We start from the raw sequence: 18,245 nt of genomic DNA, 5'->3' as shown, positions 1-18,245 counted from the left end.
AGGGATGGAAAATGGAGACTGTGATATGATCTGAGAGAAATTAATGAAGCCGTGGAAGGTATGGGAGCACTTCAACCAGGATTCCCAACTCCAGCTATGCTCCCCCAGTCATGGACATTACTTTTCTGATTGTACGTGGGTATAGGCGCACTCGGGTTTAGTGTGTAAAAGCAAAGTTCTGTATATTTAGAAGGTTCGATGTTGGGGTGTGTGTGTTGGCAGAGCATTGACTCCCCTCACACCCAGCGCTGTTTACTTGCCTTTTCTGAATATTACTAAATTCAGGTTGAGTTGAGACTTGATTTATAACAGCCCTGTCCCCCCCGTCCCTCCCCCAGCCCAATGTCCCTCCCCATACTCACCCCAGCCCCAACCCCCCCCACCCCAAACATCCCCCTGTCCCTAGCCCTATGTCCCCCCCAACAACTCCATATCCTCCCTCAAAAAAACCCCTGTCCCCCCCAGCCCCATGTGCCCCTTGTCCCCCCCCAAACACGCCTCTGTCTCACACCAAGCCCCCTGTCCCACCCCAGCCCAATGTACCCCACCCCAAATACACCCCGTCCCAACAGCCTGCCCCATGCCCCACTCACCATGCCGGGCAGATCGGCGTTATCTCAACCCCTGAGCCCTTCTCTCAACCCAACCCAACCCCTGAGCCCTTCTCTCAACCCTTGAGCCCTTCATGTCGTATTTGGGGAGGGAGAGAGCGGCTAATGTGGAACTCGACCACCCGCCCGAGTATAACCACCACACAGACACAAATTCTTAGCAAGAAGATTTATTCCTTCTCCGGTTCTTCCGTCCCCTTCCGTCGCAGGAACTCACTGCAGTACCACTGTCTGGCAGGGGATCACGGAGCTCCGGAGTTGGCGCCTGGCTGTTGGATGAGCCTTCTGCTGCAGTTGCAGTGGAGGGGAGAACTCCTCTCCTCATGTCCTGCAGCTCCCTCAGCAGCCTGATGCACTGCTCCTTGTCTCCGAAGGCATAAACGTCGTTTCCCAGAGCCAGAGGAAACTTTATTTCGGGGCACTCGTTTGGACCCTCCATGGGTTGGCAGCCATGTCGAGGTGAACGTCTTTTCCCTTTTGGTGATTCTTGCCCCAGGGACTGCGGGATGGAGGACACGTGCCCTGCTCCCGATTCTTCACTCCCATCTACAGAGCTGTCGTCCGAGGAAAGACAGCACCCAGGAATGTCGAGTGTGACATCTGACGTCGAGGAACTTGCGTAGACTCCGATTGTGGTTGCCTTTTCCGAAGCATCAGAGCCGTCTTCATGGTTCGTGAGGTTCCGGGCCTGTGCTGTGGGAGATGTCGTCGCCTGGGGCAGTTCTGAGACGATAGGGTTGGAATTTTTTCCTTTCTCCAGCTCAAGTTCTTGTGAGAGCAGCTCACATTGCTGCCTTTGCTGCTGACACTGCTGCTCGGATTGTGTCAGCTGCGCTCGTAACGCTTGCAGCTCTTTCTCATGTGCCCTTTGTTGCTCTGCCCAAGCCTTCTGCCAATGCTTAACCTCCTCCTCTTTCTTCTGCAGCATGAGCTTTGTTTCCTCTAGCTCCGTCTCCCGTTGTTGCATTATTTTTGCCAGCTGACTCATGTTCTGAAATTCACAACTGAGGTACTGCAGTACTTTTATGAGATGTTTAGCATTTCGCTGCTCTGATGCTTGCAGGACTTCCTGCTTCAGAGCAGCGTTTTCAGCCTCAATCTCCTTTATCTTTTCCTTCTGCCTCTGGAGCTGAGACTTTTCCTGGTCGCGTCTGGCTTCTTCATTCAGCATCTCTGCCAGATGCACTTTGAGCTCCTCGCTCCTGTTCTTCAGCCGAGAGCGTTCCAGGTCCAGTTTCTTCTGCAGCTGAAGCTTCTCCATCGCCTCATTTTCAATCAGCTGCTGGTCGACCTGCTCCGTCTTTGCAGCATGATTTTCAAATCTTGAGGCAAGCTCTTTCAGCTCGCTGACTCTTTCCCTCAGCTTCTTGGTCAGGAGGCCCAGCACGCTGACGTCCTCGGCGAGCCTCCGTGCCTTCTCCCTGGCTTCCACCAGGGAGCCCTCGTCCTTCAGAAGGCAGGCCTCGTCCTGAAGGAGCCCGCATTGCCTCCCCAGCTCCTGCAGGCCATTGAGCAGCTTGGCTTTCTGCTCCAGAAGCTGGCCGTGTCCGCTGCCGGGGGGGCAGGGCTCTTGCTGCCCTGAGACCTGAACCCCCACGTGGCGCCGGGCCGCGGCCTTGTCCCCGTTGTGGGAGGCAGGCGCCCCGCACTCGGCCTTCTTCACGAGCTCTTTGTAGAAGAGCCTTCTCTGCAGGTTCAGCTTCTTCTTGAGGGCCAGGATCTGGGCGGCGTCGTCCCGCTGCCGCTGGAGCAGCTCCTGCTCCCGGCGCCGCTCGGCCTCCTTCTCCTGCAGCAGCTGCCGGAGCTCCGCCGCCCGCTGCCTCCGGCTCTGCTCCTCGAGCTGCTGCAGCTCCCGCGCCCGCTCCTGCTCCCATTTGGAGCGGAGCTGCTGGGCCAGGAGCTGCCGCTCCTGCTCTGCCCTCTTCTTCATCTCACGGGCTTCGGTGTTGAAGCGCCGTTGCAGCTCCTGGGAGCGGAGACGCTCGGCCTGCAGCTGGGCCCGCAGCGCCTCCAGCTCCTGCACAGGGCCCCGACGGGATGAGGGCTGACCACGAGCCACGGGCCCCTGGCCATCACCACCGCGGGTCATGGTTTCAATAACCACTGATAATAACCGGCAATAATAACCAGAAATAACCACGAATCGGTGAACGGTCACCAAACGCTGCCAGCAATAGCCACCAGCAATCGCACGGCCTGGGCCTGAGAGGGACAGCAGGCTCTGAGCCCTCAGCAAACACCAGCACCGCACAGCAGCAGAGGCAATCTCTACTGCTGGCCCTGTGGGCGCGAGCGAGGCCTTATATACTGTGTCTGGCTGTGACGTCATAAGGGAGGGATGACGTCACAAAGGAAGGGTGCCGCCACACGACCTTATATGGCGTGTCTGACGTCATAAAGGAGTGATGACGTCATATGACCTTAGATGGCATGTCTGGGCCCCAACGCCCCCGGCAACAGCCTCGGCACCAGGGGCGCGGAGGAGGGAGGTGAGGGGCTGGGAACCCGTGCAGGCATCACGCAGCCGGCAGCGTTGGCCGGTTCGGAGCTGCTCTTTTACTGAGCGCATCCACAGGGACCTGATGGCCTCCATCTTGCCCATTTATTCCGAAATAAAGGTCTGTTCCAGTGCACATCCTTTCACCTTACTCTGCTTAGCAGGACAAAAGCAGCCGGCCACACTTGTATGATTTTGTCCCCTTCCTCCAAAGCCCCCTCTCCCGTGTTGCCCGAGGGCTAATGGTTTTAAACTAAAAAAGCGTAAACAAGTCTTAGCTCGAGCTACACTGGGGGTGCTTGGAGGGCTTGTGTGCACAGTAAAAGCTGCATTTCAAACACCCCAGCTGGGCCCTGCTCATGTCCCGCAGCCTGAAGAAGGAAATGCCAGCACAGACGCGCTTTGAACCAGGACGTTTATTGGGGTAAATCCAGGAACGAGGGGCAGTGGCCTCCCACCGTGTGCTAACTGGGGGGTGGGAAGGGCCCCTCCACAGCCCCGTTCTGCGCAGGGGAGCACGGCCAGGTACACACAAACAGGGACTGCTACTTGCAGGCAGAGGGAGAGATTCCCAGGGGACCACGACGCCGGGGGGGGAATGCAGATGCTCAGGGAGGTGCTCCAGGGTGCTCTCACTTTTGCAGCCGCTTGATGCGGGCTTCTATGTCAGCAAAGTTGTCCTCTACAATGGCCAGGTTTTCCTTCATCGTCTTCTGGACCTGCAGGGGGGCAGTGGGGAAGGGAGTGAGCGGGGGGACAGGATGGGGACCCCTCCCACCCCAGCACATGCTGCTGAGACTCGCCTCTGCCAGCAGCACGGTGTTGTCCTTGAGAGCACCGGCTATCTCCTGCTGCGTGGTGTCCAGGTGCACAAGGACCTGCCCGAACTGTGTGGCTGGGAAGGAGGCGAAAACTCAGCACCGGAGGACCCCCAGGCCCCAGGATCCCCCTTGTCACACCACACCACTGTCCCCAGCATCCCCCTTCCTTGCCCCTCACCTTGCTCGTGCAGCTCCCTGAGGGTCAGCAGTCGTTGCACTACATCGGGCAGGCTGCTGGCCACGGGGTCCCAGCGCTGCATCATCTCATAGACCTGGTGGATCTGGGGCAAGGGGCGGAAAGCAAGAAAGGAGGGCGTAAGCACAGTCTGCAGGGGGATTCCACGTAAGCCCCCCGTGCTGCGGTTGCTTTGGGGGGCCTGTCCTGCTGCTCTTACCTTGCTCTGGGTGTCAGCGTCTTGCACAACGGCCTTGTGCTTGGCGATTTCATTCACCTTGGCCAGGACGCTCTGCGGAGGGGGGAGGCAGATGTGAGACACCAAATCCAGCAGCGTCCACCCAAACTTCATAGCCTTTGCTGGTGCCCTCCCTTGGCTCTCCCATGGCTCTGTGCCGCTTGTCCCCAGCCTCCCTTTGTCCCCTCTCACCTGCAGCCGAGCCTCCACTTGGTCCAGCACAGCCACGTCCAGGATGTTGACTTTGGCTTGGAGGATCTGCACGGTCTCCTGGGGAAGGAGAACAGGGTGGCTGGGGGGTGCCTGGGCACGAGGGAAAGGCTGAAAGCTGCACCAGGGCAAGTTCGGGTGGGGGACTGGGACAGAAAATCTTCACTGAGAGGGTGGTGGAGCAGCAGAGCAGGCTCCCCAAGCAGGGGGCCATGGCCTCGAGCCTGCTGATACTTGAGAAGCATTTGGACAACGCTCTTAGATTTATGGCTTAATTCTTAGCGTGGAGCCGGGACTTTGAGCCTAGGGTCTCCATGGGTCACTTTAACTCAGGCTGGTTTAGGATTCTAGGACTCACCACGAGGCTGGTCCCCTTCAGCCCGACCAACAGCGGGTTCTGCGGGGAGGAAAATCCCATCAGCGGGGCCTGGAGGATGGGGGGCAGGGGGGGGGCAGGGCTAGAGCTCCCGGCCCCGTACCTGGCTGTCAGGCTCGTACCGCACCATCGCCTCCAGCTGTGCCAGCCGCTTCTCCAGCTCCGCAATCTGGAAACGCGGGAAAGGAGGGCTGAGAGGGCAGGACAGCCCGTTTTGGGGTCAAACGCCGTGATCCCACACGCTCACCTTGGCAGCCTGGGAGAACTGGTCCTGCTCCGGCCTCCAGTACAGCTCAAAGGTGAGCATGTCCCCGGCGGGGGCTGGCGCCTTGGCGGGGCTCTTCCCTGCCGCTGCCTTCTTGCACTTCGCCACCTCCAGCTGCTGCAACAGGCGCCTGGGAGAGAGCCAAAGTTGGGCACGCTGCCCTGGTGCCGCCTCGCGGGGTCGCTGGCATCCTCCCCCTGCTGCCCCCCAGCTTCCCAAACCGCGGCCACGAGGCCTCAGGACCGCACTCACTTGGCCAGCGCGCCTTCGGGGTCTGCGAAGTCGATGGCTGCGGCAGGGCCCAGCAGCTTCTCCAGGTGGCTGGAGACCAGCTGCTGCTTCAGGCCCTCCACCTGCCTGGCCAAGGCCATGGGCGTCAGCTCATGATCATGATCATGACGGGATGATGTCTCCAACATATCACAGGTGTTGTTGTTCTCCCTGTGCTCTATGGAGTAAGAATTCGTGTCAAGAAGATGGCTGATGTTAAGAAAGAAGGGGGAGGTGTGGGAGTGTGGCCATGCGGGTCGCCGAGCCCCATGGTTGGTGCTAACATCAGACTCTGAACGATGAGGCCATCAGCAATGGGAAGAGTTCAGAGGGAAGCGAGAAGGGTGCTTGAGGAGACGCCATGCCCTCTGGGGTTGGTGTTCCCCAGCCGTTAAGGCGTGGAAGTTTCTGGAGGTTTGCTGTTGCTGGGCACAGTTGTGTGACCAACAGAAAGCTGTTTGAAGAGAACTGTTGTCGGGCAAGGGGTTTAGGAGTGGAGCCTGTGCTCGAGATGCAAAGGCAACACGATATAGCGAAGTTATGTCATTAATAAAGAAGTAGCAAAAAGGAAAGAATAGGGACAGGCTATCAGAACAGGGACCAGGATGGGAACAGGCACATTGATCGCCTCATGAAGATCGGTTTGGCCAAACTCAGCAAACTGCCCAAAGAAGCTCGTACAGAAAGTCTCTGGAAATAGGCACCGGAGCTGGGAAGACGCTCAGGCTGGGAGAAGCAGACCCAGCACACAACTGCCCCTTGCTGGTCAGCAGCTGTGCGTTTTGGGGAATCATACGTGTTGGGAATTGGCATACAGGACGTGGACATGTGCCCGTGGAACAATTGTTCGATTTGAGCTTGCCTTAAGCAACCAGAAGCAGGCCTTAGAAAATCTCAGGGCCTGCTGTAGCTGAGCAAACCAAGCTGCCAGAGTAACTGTGAGCAGCTCCCACGGCAATACTTCCCACATTGCCCAGTTAAGGAACTCAGAAAAATATTGTTCCTAGCAGCTGGCCTCAAGGACTAGGTCTACGTGACCGCTAATCACAAGGGGGGTTGTTTTCTTGCAGGTGGGGTTGTTTTCTTATAGTTGTTTGTCTGAGTGCTTTTGACCAATAATCTTGTGTGAAACACTGTCCGCCCCTGTCGAGTTCACTATAAAAGTTAGGCTATTCGGGCAGTAAAATGGAGGAGCATGATCTGTCTCAACTGGTGTCTGTCGTGCTTTCGGCCGTGATTCGCAACACATACGTCCTTAGGAACAAAGACTGTCCTGCTAACCTTGCGCCTTAATCTCCTCATTAACAATCAGACAGTTAATGATCCTGCACTATGGGTCTAAATGGAGGTCAAGGTGTGGGACTCTGCAACTAAAAGCGACAAGGTTGCAGTGGGATTGCTCGGCACCTGGCGAGCAGTCTCTGAGGCCTTACAGAGCCGTGTGGGGCCACAGGCAGAAACGTGTGCTTGGCCAGGCAGTGAGGGAGCTGCGGGCTCCTTTATCGATCCTCTGCTACGCCATGGGCCCCTCTGCTGCTACAGCCATCGCAGGCCTTTGCTGCTACACCCCTGGGGACCTGGACGTGCCTTTTGACCCAGGCCCTATGGCCTTGAAAAGGAGATGGATCCGTTTTTCTTCGATCCCTGAAGAACGTTATACGTAAGGCCCGAAGGCCGAGTTGCTTGACGACGTAAAGCGAGACGTTGTTCCCAGGACTAGCCCTGGAATTCTCCGGTGTTTGTAATCAAGAAAAGGGATGGAAAATGGAGACTGTGATATGATCTGAGAGAAATTAATGAAGCCGTGGAAGGTATGGGAGCACTTCAACCAGGATTCCCAACTCCAGCTGTGCTCCCCCAGTCATGGACATTACTTTTCTGATTGTACGTGGGTATAGGCGCACTCGGGTTTAGTGTGTAAAAGCAAAGTTCTGTATATTTAGAAGGTTCGATGTTGGGGTGTGTGTGTTGGCAGAGCATTGACTCCCCTCACACCCAGCGCTGTTTACTTGCCTTTTCTGAATATTACTAAATTCAGGTTGAGTTGAGACTTGATTTATAACAGCCCTGTCCCCCCCGTCCCTCCCCCAGCCCAATGTCCCTCCCCATACTCACCCCAGCCCCAACCCCCCCCACCCCAAACACCCCCCTGTCCCTAGCCCTATGTCCCCCCCAACAACTCCATATCCTCCCTCAAAAAAACCCTGTCCCCCCCAGCCCCATGTGCCTCTTCTTCCCCCCCCAAACACGCCTCTGTCTCACACCAAGCCCCCTGTCCCACCCCAGCCCAATGTACCCCACCCCAAATACACCCCGTCCCAACAGCCTGCCCCATGCCCCACTCACCATGCCGGGCAGATCGGCGTTATCTCAACCCCTGAGCCCTTCTCTCAACCCAACCCAACCCCTGAGCCCTTCTCTCAACCCTTGAGCCCTTCATGTCGTATTTGGGGAGGGAGAGAGCGGCTAATGTGGAACTCGACCACCCGCCCGAGTACAACCACCACACAGACACAAATTCTTAGCAAGAAGATTTATTCCTTCTCCGGTTCTTCCGTCCCCTTCCGCCGCAGGAACTCACTGCAGTACCACTGTCTGGCACGGGATCACGGAGCTCCGGAGTTGGTGCCTGGCTGTTGGATGAGCCTTCTGCTGCAGTTGCAGTGGAGGGGAGAACTCCTCTCCTCATGTCCTGCAGCTCCCTCAGCAGCCTGATGCACTGCTCCTTGTCTCCGAAGGCATAAACGTCGTTTCCCAGAGCCAGAGGAAACTTTATTTCGGGGCACTCGTTTGGACCCTCCATGGGTTGGCAGCCGTGTCGAGGTGAACGTCTTTTCCCTTTTGGTGATTCTTGCCCCAGGGACTGCGGGATGGAGGACACGTGCCCTGCTCCCGATTCTTCGCTCCCATCTACAGAGCTGTCGTCCGAGGAAAGACAGCACCCAGGAATGTCGAGTGTGACATCTGACGTCGAGGAACTTGCGTAGACTCCGATTGTGGTTGCCTTTTCCGAAGCATCAGAGCCGTCTTCATGGTTCGTGAGGTTCCGGGCCTGTGCTGTGGGAGATGTCGTCGCCTGGGGCAGTTCTGAGACGATAGGGTTGGAATTTTTTCCTTTCTCCAGCTCGAGTTCTTGCGAGAGCAGCTCACATTGCTGCCTTTGCTGCTGGCACTGCTGCTCAGATTGTGTCAGCTGCGCTCGTAACGCTTGCAGCTCTTCCTCATGTGCCCTTTGTTGCTCTGCCCAAGCCTTCTGCCAATGCTTAGCCTCCTCCTCTTTCTTCTGCAGCATGAGCTTTGTTTCCTCTAGCTCCGTCTCCCGTTGTTGCATTATTTTTGCCAGCTGACTCATGTTCTGAAATTCACAACTGAGGTACTGCAGTACTTTTATGAGATGTTTAGCATTTCGCTGCTCTGATGCTTGCAGGACTTCCTGCTTCAGAGCAGCGTTTTCAGCCTCAATCTCCTTTATCTTTTCCTTCTGCCTCTGGAGCTGAGACTTTTCCTGGTCGCGTCTGGCTTCTTCATTCAGCATCTCTGCCAGATGCACTTTGAGCTCCTCGCTCCTGTTCTTCAGCCGAGAGCGTTCCAGGTCCAGTTTCTTCTGCAGCTGAAGCTTCTCCATCGCCTCATTTTCAATCAGCTGCTGGTCGACCTGCTCCGTCTTTGCAGCATGATTTTCAAATCTTGAGGCAAGCTCTTTCAGCTCGCTGACTCTTTCCCTCAGCTTCTTGGTCAGGAGGCCCAGCACGCTGACGTCCTCGGCGAGCCTCCGTGCCTTCTCCCTGGCTTCCACCAGGGAGCCCTCGTCCTTCAGAAGGCAGGCCTCGTCCTGAAGGAGCCCGCATTGCCTCCCCAGCTCCTGCAGGCCATTGAGCAGCTTGGCTTTCTGCTCCAGAAGCTGGCCGTGTCCGCTGCCGGGGGGGCAGGGCTCTTGCTGCCCTGAGACCTGAACCCCCACGTGGCGCCGGGCCGCGGCCTTGTCCCCGTTGTGGGAGGCAGGCGCCCCGCACTCGGCCTTCTTCACGAGCTCTTTGTAGAAGAGCCTTCTCTGCAGGTTCAGCTTCTTCTTGAGGGCCAGGATCTGGGCGGCGTCGTCCCGCTGCCGCTGGAGCAGCTCCTGCTCCCGGCGCCGCTCGGCCTCCTTCTCCTGCAGCAGCTGCCGGAGCTCCGCCGCCCGCTGCCTCCGGCTCTGCTCCTCGAGCTGCTGCAGCTCCCGCGCCCGCTCCTGCTCCCATTTGGAGCGGAGCTGCTGGGCCAGGAGCTGCCGCTCCTGCTCTGCCCTCTTCTTCATCTCACGGGCTTCGGTGTTGAAGCGCCGTTGCAGCTCCTGGGAGCGGAGACGCTCGGCCTGCAGCTGGGCCCGCAGCGCCTCCAGCTCCTGCACAGGGCCCCGACGGGATGAGGGCTGACCACGAGCCACGGGCCCCTGGCCATCACCACCGCGGGTCATGGTTTCAATAACCACTAAGAATAACCAGCAATAATAACCAGAAATAACCACGAATCGGTGAACGGTCACCAAACGCTGCCAGCAATAGCCACCAGCAATCGCACGGCCTGGGCCTGAGAGGGACAGCAGGCTCTGAGCCCTCAGCAAACACCAGCACCGCACAGCAGCAGAGGCAATCTCTACTGCTGGCCCTGTGGGCGCGAGCGGGGCCTTATATACTGTGTCTGGCTGTGACGTCATAAGGGAGGGATGACGTCACAAAGGAAGGGTGCCGCCACATGACCTTATATGGCGTGTCTGGGCCCCAATGCCCCCCCTGACGTCATAAAGGAGTGATGACGTCATATGACCTTAGATGGCGTGTCTGGGCCCCAACGCCCCCGGCAACAGCCTCAGCACCAGGGGCGCGGAGGAGGGAGGTGAGGGGTTGGGAACCCATGCAGGCATCATGCAGCCGGCAGCGTTGGCCGGCTCGGAGCTGCTCTTTTACTGAGCGCATCCACAGGGACCTGATGGCCTCCATCTTGCCCATTTATTCCGAAATAAAGGTCTGTTCCAGTGCACATCCTTTCACCTTACTCTGCTTAGCAGGACAAAAGCAGCCGGCCACACTTGTATGATTTTGTCCCCTTTCTCCAAAGCCCCCTCTCCTGTGTTGCCCCACGCGATGATGTCTCCAACGCACCGCAGGTGGTGAGGAGAAATATTTCTTCTCTGATAGCACGAGGGCTAATGGTTTTAAACTAAAAAAGCGTAAACAAGTCTTAGCTCGAGCTACACTGGGGGTGCTTGGAGGGCTTGTATGCACAGTAAAAGCTGCATTTCAAACACCCCAGCTGGGCCCTGCTCATGTCCCGCAGCCTGAAGAAGGAGATGCCAGCACAGACGCGCTTTGAACCAGGACGTTTATTGGGGTGAATCCAGGAACGAGGGGCAGTGGCCTCCCACCGTGTGCTAACTGGGGGGTGGGAAGGGCCCCTCCACAGCCCCGTTCTGCGCAGGGGAGCACGGCCAGGTACACACAGACAGGGACTGCTACTTGCAGGCAGAGGGAGAGATTCCCAGGGGACCACGACGCCGGGGGGGGGATGCAGATGCTCAGGGAGGTGCTCCAGGGTGCTCTCACTTTTGCAGCCGCTTGATGCGGGCTTCTATGTCAGCAAAGTTGTCCTCTACAATGGCCAGGTTTTCCTTCATCGTCTTCTGGACCTGCGGGGGGGGCAGTGGGGAAGGGAGTGAGCGGGGGGACAGGATGGGGACCCCTCCCACCCCAGCACATGCTGCTGAGACTCGCCTCTGCCAGCAGCACGGTGTTGTCCTTGAGAGCACCGGCTATCTCCTGCTGCGTGGTGTCCAGGTGCACAAGGACCTGCCCGAACTGTGTGGCTGGGAAGGAGGTGAAAACTCAGCACCGGAGGGCCCCCAGGCCCCAGGATCCCCCTTGTCACACCACACCACTGTCCCCAGCATCCCCCTTCCTTGCCCCTCACCTTGCTCGTGCAGCTCCCTGAGGGTCAGCAGTCGCTGCACTACATCGGGCAGGCTGCTGGCCACGGGGTCCCAGCGCTGCATCATCTCATAGACCTGGTGGATCTGGGGCAAGGGGCGGAAAGCAAGAAAGGAGGGCGTAAGCACAGTCTGCAGGGGGGTTCCACATAAGCCCCCCGTGCTGCGGTTGCTTTGGGGGGCCTGTCCTGCTGCTCTTACCTTGCTCTGGGTGTCAGCGTCTTGCACAACGGCCTTGTGCTTGGCGATTTCATTCACCTTGGCCAGGACGCTCTGCGGAGGGGGGAGGCAGATGTGAGACACCAAATCCAGCAGCGTCCACCCAAACTTCATAGCCTTTGCTGGTGCCCTCCCTCGGCTCTCCCATGGCTCTGTGCCGCTTATCCCCAGCCTCCCTTTGTCCCCTCTCACCTGCAGCCGAGCCTCCACTTGGTCCAGCACAGCCACGTCCAGGATGTTGACTTTGGCTTGGAGGATCTGCACGGTCTCCTGGGGAAGGAGAACAGGGTGGCTGGGGGGTGCCTGGGCACGAGGGAAAGGCTGAAAGCTGCACCAGGGCAAGTTCGGGTGGGGGACTGGGACAGAAAATCTTCACTGAGAGGGTGGTGGAGCAGCAGAGCAGGCTCCCCAAAGCAGGGGGCCATGGCCTCGAGCCTGCTGATACTTGAGAAGCATTTGGACAACGCTCTTAGATTTATGGCTTAATTCTTAGCGTGGAGCCGGGAGTTTGAGCCTAGGGTCTCCATGGGTCACTTTAACTCAGGCTGGTTTAGGATTCTAGGACTCACCACGAGGCTGGTCCCCTTCAGCCCGACCAACAGCGGGTTCTGCGGGGAGGAAAATCCCATCAGCGGGGCCTGGAGGATGGGGGGCAGGGGGGGGGCAGGGCTGGAGCTCCCGGCCCCGTACCTGGCTGTCAGGCTCGTACCGCACCATCGCCTCCAGCTGTGCCAGCCGCTTCTCCAGCTCCGCAATCTGGAAACGAGGGAAAGGAGGGCTGAGAGGGCAGGACAGCCCGTTTTGGGGTCAAACGCCGTGATCCCACACGCTCACCTTGGCAGCCTGGGAGAACTGGTCCTGCTCCGGCCTCCAGTACAGCTCAAAGGTGAGCATGTCCCCGGCGGGGGCTGGCGCCTTGGCGGGGCTCTTCCCTGCCGCTGCCTTCTTGCACTTCGCCACCTCCAGCTGCTGCAACAGGCGCCTGGGAGAGAGCCAAAGTTGGGCACGCTGCCCTGGTGCCGCCTCGCGGGGTCGCTGGCATCCTCCCCCTGCTGCCCCCCAGCTTCCCAAACCGCGGCCACGAGGCCTCAGGACCGCACTCACTTGGCCAGCGCGCCTTCGGGGTCTGCGAAGTCGATGGCTGCGGCAGGGCCCAGCAGCTTCTCCAGGTGGCTGGAGACCAGCTGCTGCTTCAGGCCCTCCACCTGCCTGGCCAAGGCCATGGGCGTCAGCTCCTCCTCGGCCGCCGAATCCTTCACTGCGCTCTGTGCAGGGATGTGGGGGGGGGGGGGACAGGCAGCAGCGTCAGCCCCCCGGGGACGATCTGCCCGCGGCTCCCAAACGGCAGCGGGGATGCTCACCTGGATCTGCTCCACCTCCCGGACCAGCTCCTGCACCTCGTGCTGCAGCCGCTGGTACCGCTGCTGAGGGGTCTCTTTGGCACCAACGCCCTCACCGAGCTGCAGAGAGATGAAAAGAGGGGATGAGGAAAAGCAGGGGGGTGTCACGGGGGCTCGGGGCCTGCCCATGGCCATCAGGGACCTGGCAGTGCTGGGACACCGGGACCCAATTCCCCTTGGCGGTTCCAGCGCCTGTGCAAGGAAACGAATCGGCCAGAAAAAAAAAACAAACAAGTAGCTGAGTCCCTCTACAGATAGGTAGGAGAAATGTCTCGTTTGCAGGGCCCGGGCCTCCCAGGGGACTGCTGGAGGGATCACGCTGCAAGATATCAGCAATCCAGGAGGGTCCTGGGGGGTGCTGATGGCAGCTTCCTCGCCCAAGGGTTAAGGAGAGCCCACAAGGAGAGGTGAACCCACAAGGAGAGGTGTTGGGGCCGGACCCCACGCTCACCAGCACCGAGGGGCTTGCTGGGAATCACGGACTGGTTTGCCTGGAAGGGACCTTGAAGGATCATCTGGGGCCAAAGCCCACGACAAGAGAAAATGGGCACAAACCAAGCCACAGACGGCTCCGTCTGACTACCGGGGAGCACAAACCAAGCCTCAGCTGCCTCTGGCTGATTACCGGGGAAAACTTCCTCGCTGTGAGGGTGACTGAGCGCTGGCAGAGCTCGCCCAAAGAGGAGGAGGACTTGGGGATATTCAAAAGCCACCGGGATGTGGCCCCAGGCAGCAGCTCCAGATGGCTGCACGGGGGGTCGGACCACAAGGACCGAGGGTTCCCTGCCCACCTCGACCCATCTGAGGTTGATTCTGTGGCGTGATTTGGGGCTGGGGGCAGAGCCACAGCCCTGGGCAGAGTCACGGTCCCCAGCAGGGACGTCCCTGGGGACAAACTCACGCTGAGGGGGCCGTCCCCACGAGCTCTGCACTCACCATTTCGTACTCCCCGGCCTCGTAGCCCGTCGTCCTCATCTTGCTGATGCGGTCAGAGAAATCTGGGAGAGGAGAGCAGGGGGTCATCAGCCCCAAAAACACCCAGGGCGGCTGTGCCACCCCCGGGGTCCCCTCGGCGACCCGGGACCCCGCAGCTCACCCACTCCCTCGGTGCCCAGGCGCTTGTCCTTGAACTTCTCGAAGGCGGCGTTGGGGTTGATGATGAGGTGCTCCACGCTGGTGCTGGTGAGCTCCTCCTGCGCACAGGACACGGCGCTAAGGACAACGGGGGACTCGAGGGTCTTGCAGCGGGGCTGCCGTCCCCCTGCAGCCCCGGCAGCTTTTCGGGGCTAGGATGGCAGGAAACGGTGCCGAGCTCAGCCCCGTCCTCCCCGACTGCCCCCAGGATGGGGCACAGCCCCCCCCCAAGGGCAGGAAAACCCCCCACGAGGGCCTGGCAGCGGGGCGCGCCGAGGCTCAGCACCCTTTTGGCGGTGCCGGGAGCCCCGTGAGGGGCTTCCACCGCCCGCAGGCACCGGGGGTGCCGGCAGCTTGTGGGACCTGGACCCCTCCGAGCCCACTCCAAGGCTTCGCCGCAGACGCAGACGGCGACTCGGGGTGGTCCTCGCCCCCCCGAGGACCCCCCCCCCCGCCTGCTCCCCTCTCCAGCCCCTGCGCCCGGCCGTGGCCTGAAGCACTCGCAGGGAGCCCTGGCGCAGCGCGGGTGGAGGAGAAGGGGTGAGAGCAGTGGGGGCAGCGCTCCGGCAGGGTGTTTTTTGCTTTTTTTTTTTTTGGGGAGGGGGGCTGTCCAGCTGCGGGGAGGGGCAGCGAGCAGAGCAGAGCGTTAGGGCAGCCGACGGACGGGCTCTTACCAGCTCCTTGCGTTTCCCAGAGGTGAGAAAGTCAGAGCAAGGTTAGGAGGAGAGGAAAGAGAAAAAACGGCGTTAGAAGGTTCGTCCCATGCGTGGCCCCGCGTCACCCACGGCCCTCTGCCACCGGGGCCGCCCGCCAGCCCCGCACCAGGGCTCAGGAGCCACGGGGAGGGGAGGGGGGGGGTCACAGGGAGGGGGCCACCAGCACGGAGGCGAGGGCAACGAGGGGGGGGCAGCGGAAGGCTGGGCTCCAGCACCGGGCACCCTGAGGCACCCAGGGCGGTGCTTGTGGCACGGGAGGAGGACACGGCCGGGCTCCGAGGGCTCCACAAAGATTTTGGGGCCGGAGGGGAGCCCCGATTCCGCCAGCCTCCTCCCTCCTGCTGCAGCTCTTCTCTTCCCGTCCTGTTCCAAGCTGAATGCCCAGCGGGTCCCTGCAGCTCTGGGGGGGGGGGGGGACGAGGACGGCCCCCGGCTGCGCTCCACCAGCCGTGGCCCCTTTAGCAGCCAGCAGCACCGGCCAAGACCCTGCTGCGGGGACTGGGGGGGGGGGTCCCTGCGGGTGCTGGAGGCCAAAACAGCCCCCCGAGCCCTCCCCAGGGCTGCTGAGCACCCCCCCTCCGTCCTCAGCCTGGAGCAGGTCGCGGCCACATCCCGGCCCCGGTCGCAGTCGGTGTTAGGGGAGGGGGGCTCAGCGTTGGGTTGCGGGGTGCCCCATGCAAAAAAAAAACAAACAAACAAACAAAAAAAACAAACGGCATGCAGAAAAAAAAAAAAAAAGGAAAATAAAAGAAAATCAGAAGCAGCAAACGGGCTTACTTGTGCAAACTATGTCCGGGCAAGGTGGGGAGCAGGGAAGGGAAGAGCGGGGGGAAAACTCCGGTCAGTTCAGCTGCGCGGAGGCAGGAAACAGAAGGAAGCTGCGCGAGGGGCTCCGGCGGGCCGGGGGGGGGGCTCCCGGGAGAGATGAGAGCAATTAAAACCCCCCCCGGGGACCCTTCAGCTCCTGCCTGCAGCCGGGTGGGGGTGGGCACGTCCCAGGCACCGCTTGGTCACCGGGGTCCCCCTGAGCGTGGCGAGGCGCCACCGGGGGTGCAGCTGCCCCGCTGGGTCTGGGGGGGGAGCTCAGCGCCCTGCGGAGGTTTTCCACCCCTTGGTGGGGGGGGGTTGGGGGTGCTCGGACCCCCCCCGGCTCTGAGATGTGAGGCTGTGGTGTCCCCGTTTCCATTTGGGGACCCCGCGAGCACCCGGAGCGAAGCCCGGCAGGCAGCACGGGATGCGCGGCGTGACAGCGGGGAGGTGGCACCGAGGGGGGGGGGACACATGAGGCACAGGCCGGGCGCACGCAGACCCCCCCCAGGAGCTCAGCGGGGGTCCCCTTTGGGCTGGGAGCCCCCCCGCTGACGGCCAGCAGCGTGCGTGAGCCCTTGGGGGTGGCCGTCGGCGAGGCAAATTTAGGCACGGGAACCCCAGGAGGTGCTTTTTTTTTTTGTGGGGGGGGGCACCACAATGCGCCCCCCCATCAGCCCCCGTTATCCTCCGCGTGCCACCGGCTGGACACGGAGCCTGGGGACGGGGACCAGGCCCCCCCCCCCGAGCCCCCCACCCCGCAGCAATCCCCGGGCTGGGACGCGGCACCACGGGGCCAGGAGCTGATTTTGGCACCCCCTGGGGGGGGGGACACCGGCACCGTGGCTCGGCCCTGCCCCGCACGGGGCCCCCCCCCGCAGCCTTACCGCCTCGAACTCGGCCTGGTCATCCTCGGGGAGGTCGCTGGTCTCGTACACGTCGGGCTCGTTCCGGGCCTGGGGAGCAAAAAGGTTCATTTTTTGGCATCTGTTTCTCATCAAACGGCCCCAAACTGCCCCAAATTGCCCCCAAAACGCCTTCGGATGGTGACCCTGCCCCCCCCCTCAGCTCTCCTGGACACCCCCCAGGTCCCCCAGCCCCCACTTCCCACCCTGTCCCCCCTGCCCCCCCCCCCCCATGCCCTGCTGCATGCCAGGTACCCCTCACCCCAAACACCCCCCTGTCCAACTCCCAGCCCTATAACCCCTCCAATACCTCCATGACCCCCCCCCTCAAAAAAACCCTGTCCCCCCCAGCCCCATATCCTCCCCCCCAGCCCCATATCCCCCTTGTCCCCCCCCAAATACCCCCATATCCCCCCACCCCAAACACCCCCTGTCCCCATCCCCCAGCCCTATATCCCCCCAACAGCTCCATGACACCCCCCCAAAAAAAACCCTGTCCCCCCCAGCCCCATACCCTCCCCCCCAGCCCCATATCCCCCCCCAAACACCCCATAACTCCCCCCCAGCCCCATATCCCCCCCACCCCAAACACCCCATAACCCCCTCCAGCGCCCCATACCCCCACCCCAAACACCTCCGTGTCCCCCCCAAGCCCCATATCCTCCCCCCCCAGCCCCCTGTCCCCCCCCAAACGCCCCGTGTCCCCCCCCACTCACGATGCCGGGCAGGTCGGCGTATTTGGGGTCGGCCATGGTGGGGCTGGGGCCGGGGCCGGGCGGGGCCGCTCGCGCGAGAGCTGCGGCGCGGGGCACGCTGGGAAATGGAGTCCGGGGGGGGGGGGAAGGGGACACGGGGGGACATTGGGGGGCATTGGGGGCAAGGGGGGACAGGGGGACATTGGGGAGCATTGGGGGGCATTGGGGGGACAGGGGGACATTGGGGGACATTGGAGGGTGGGGGACATTGGGGGGACATTGAGGGGACAGGGGGACATTGGGGAGCATTGGGGGGACAGGGGGACATTGGGGGGGCATTGGGGGGACAGGGGGGACAGGGGGACATTGGGGGCCAATGGGGGGACAGGGGGGACAGGGGGACATTGGGGGGCAATGGGGGGGACAGGGGGGACATTGGGGGGACAGGGGGACGTTGGGGAGCATTGGGGGGCGTTGGGGGGCATGGGGACATTGGGGGGACACTGGGGGGACATGGGGACATTGGGCGACATTGGGGGCGTTGGGGGGCATGGGGACGTTGGGGGGCAATGGGGGGGACATTGGGGGGCAATGGGGGGACATTGGGGGGTGGGGGGACATTGGGACATTGTGGGGACGTTGGGGGGACACTGGGGGACATGGGGACGTTGGGGGACAGCGGAATATGGGGGGGACACTGGGACATTGGGGGGACATTGGGAGAGATGGGGACACGGGGGGACAGGGGGACATAGGGGGGACATGGGGGATATTGGGGGGGCACCGGGGGGTGGGGGACATTGGGGGGTTGTAAGGGGACACTGGGGGAGATGGGAACATTGGAAGGACACGGGGGGACATTGGGGGGACAAGGGGACATTGGAGGGGGCACCGGGGGTGGAAGGGGACATGGGGGGGAGATGGGGACACCGGGGGTACACTGGGGG

General features: G+C 61.1%; 2 protein-coding genes across 2 annotated transcripts; both read right to left on the bottom strand.

Annotated features, from left to right (window-relative positions):
* Positions 1-3,624: 3,624 nt before the first annotated feature.
* On the bottom strand, positions 3,625-5,570 carry LOC311220133 (dynactin subunit 2-like). The gene is made up of 9 exons (XM_084303581.1): positions 5,446-5,570; positions 5,176-5,323; positions 5,032-5,097; positions 4,911-4,949; positions 4,535-4,612; positions 4,325-4,396; positions 4,108-4,210; positions 3,912-4,003; positions 3,625-3,827 (listed from the first exon to the last, which is right to left on the bottom strand). The coding sequence occupies exons 1-9, from the start codon at positions 5,562-5,564 to the stop codon at positions 3,741-3,743; spliced, it is 804 nt and encodes a 267-aa protein (XP_084159707.1). The 5' UTR covers positions 5,565-5,570; the 3' UTR covers positions 3,625-3,740.
* Positions 5,571-10,813: 5,243 nt separating this feature from the next.
* LOC311220087 (dynactin subunit 2-like) lies at positions 10,814-17,381 on the bottom strand. Its single transcript, XM_084303496.1, has 14 exons — positions 17,320-17,381; positions 16,586-16,654; positions 14,138-14,234; positions 13,978-14,039; positions 13,003-13,101; positions 12,746-12,906; positions 12,476-12,623; positions 12,332-12,397; positions 12,211-12,249; positions 11,834-11,911; positions 11,624-11,695; positions 11,407-11,509; positions 11,211-11,302; positions 10,814-11,125 (listed from the first exon to the last, which is right to left on the bottom strand). Exons 1-14 carry the CDS (start codon positions 17,353-17,355, stop codon positions 11,039-11,041), a joined length of 1,209 nt encoding a protein of 402 aa, XP_084159622.1. The 5' UTR covers positions 17,356-17,381; the 3' UTR covers positions 10,814-11,038.
* Positions 17,382-18,245: the final 864 nt, after the last annotated feature.

This window comes from Netta rufina (assembly GCF_964035555.1).
Source record: "Netta rufina genome assembly, chromosome: 30".
Taxonomy (NCBI): Eukaryota; Metazoa; Chordata; class Aves; order Anseriformes; family Anatidae; genus Netta; species Netta rufina.
Note: the sequence above shows the minus strand (reverse complement) of the source record. Positions and strands in the feature narration are given on the sequence as shown.

Bases quoted from the DNA above. Each gene is read 5' to 3' on its own strand.
- LOC311220087 (XM_084303496.1), bottom strand. From the start codon at position 17,355: ATGGCCGACCCCAAATACGCCGACCTGCCCGGCATC. The intron at 14,040-14,137 runs GTGAGCTGCGGG...CTCCTCTCCCAG, and splicing joins CCTGGGCACCGAGGGAGTGG to ATTTCTCTGACCGCATCAGC. The intron at 11,126-11,210 runs GCGAGTCTCAGC...CCCCCCCCGCAG, and splicing joins ACACCGTGCTGCTGGCAGAG to GTCCAGAAGACGATGAAGGA.
- LOC311220133 (XM_084303581.1), bottom strand. From the start codon at position 5,564: ATGGCCTTGGCCAGGCAGGTGGAGGGCCTGAAGCAGCAGCTGGTCTCC. The intron at 4,950-5,031 runs GTACGGGGCCGG...TCCTCCCCGCAG, and splicing joins GGTACGAGCCTGACAGCCAG to AACCCGCTGTTGGTCGGGCT. The intron at 4,397-4,534 runs GTGAGAGGGGAC...CCCCCTCCGCAG, and splicing joins AAGTGGAGGCTCGGCTGCAG to AGCGTCCTGGCCAAGGTGAA.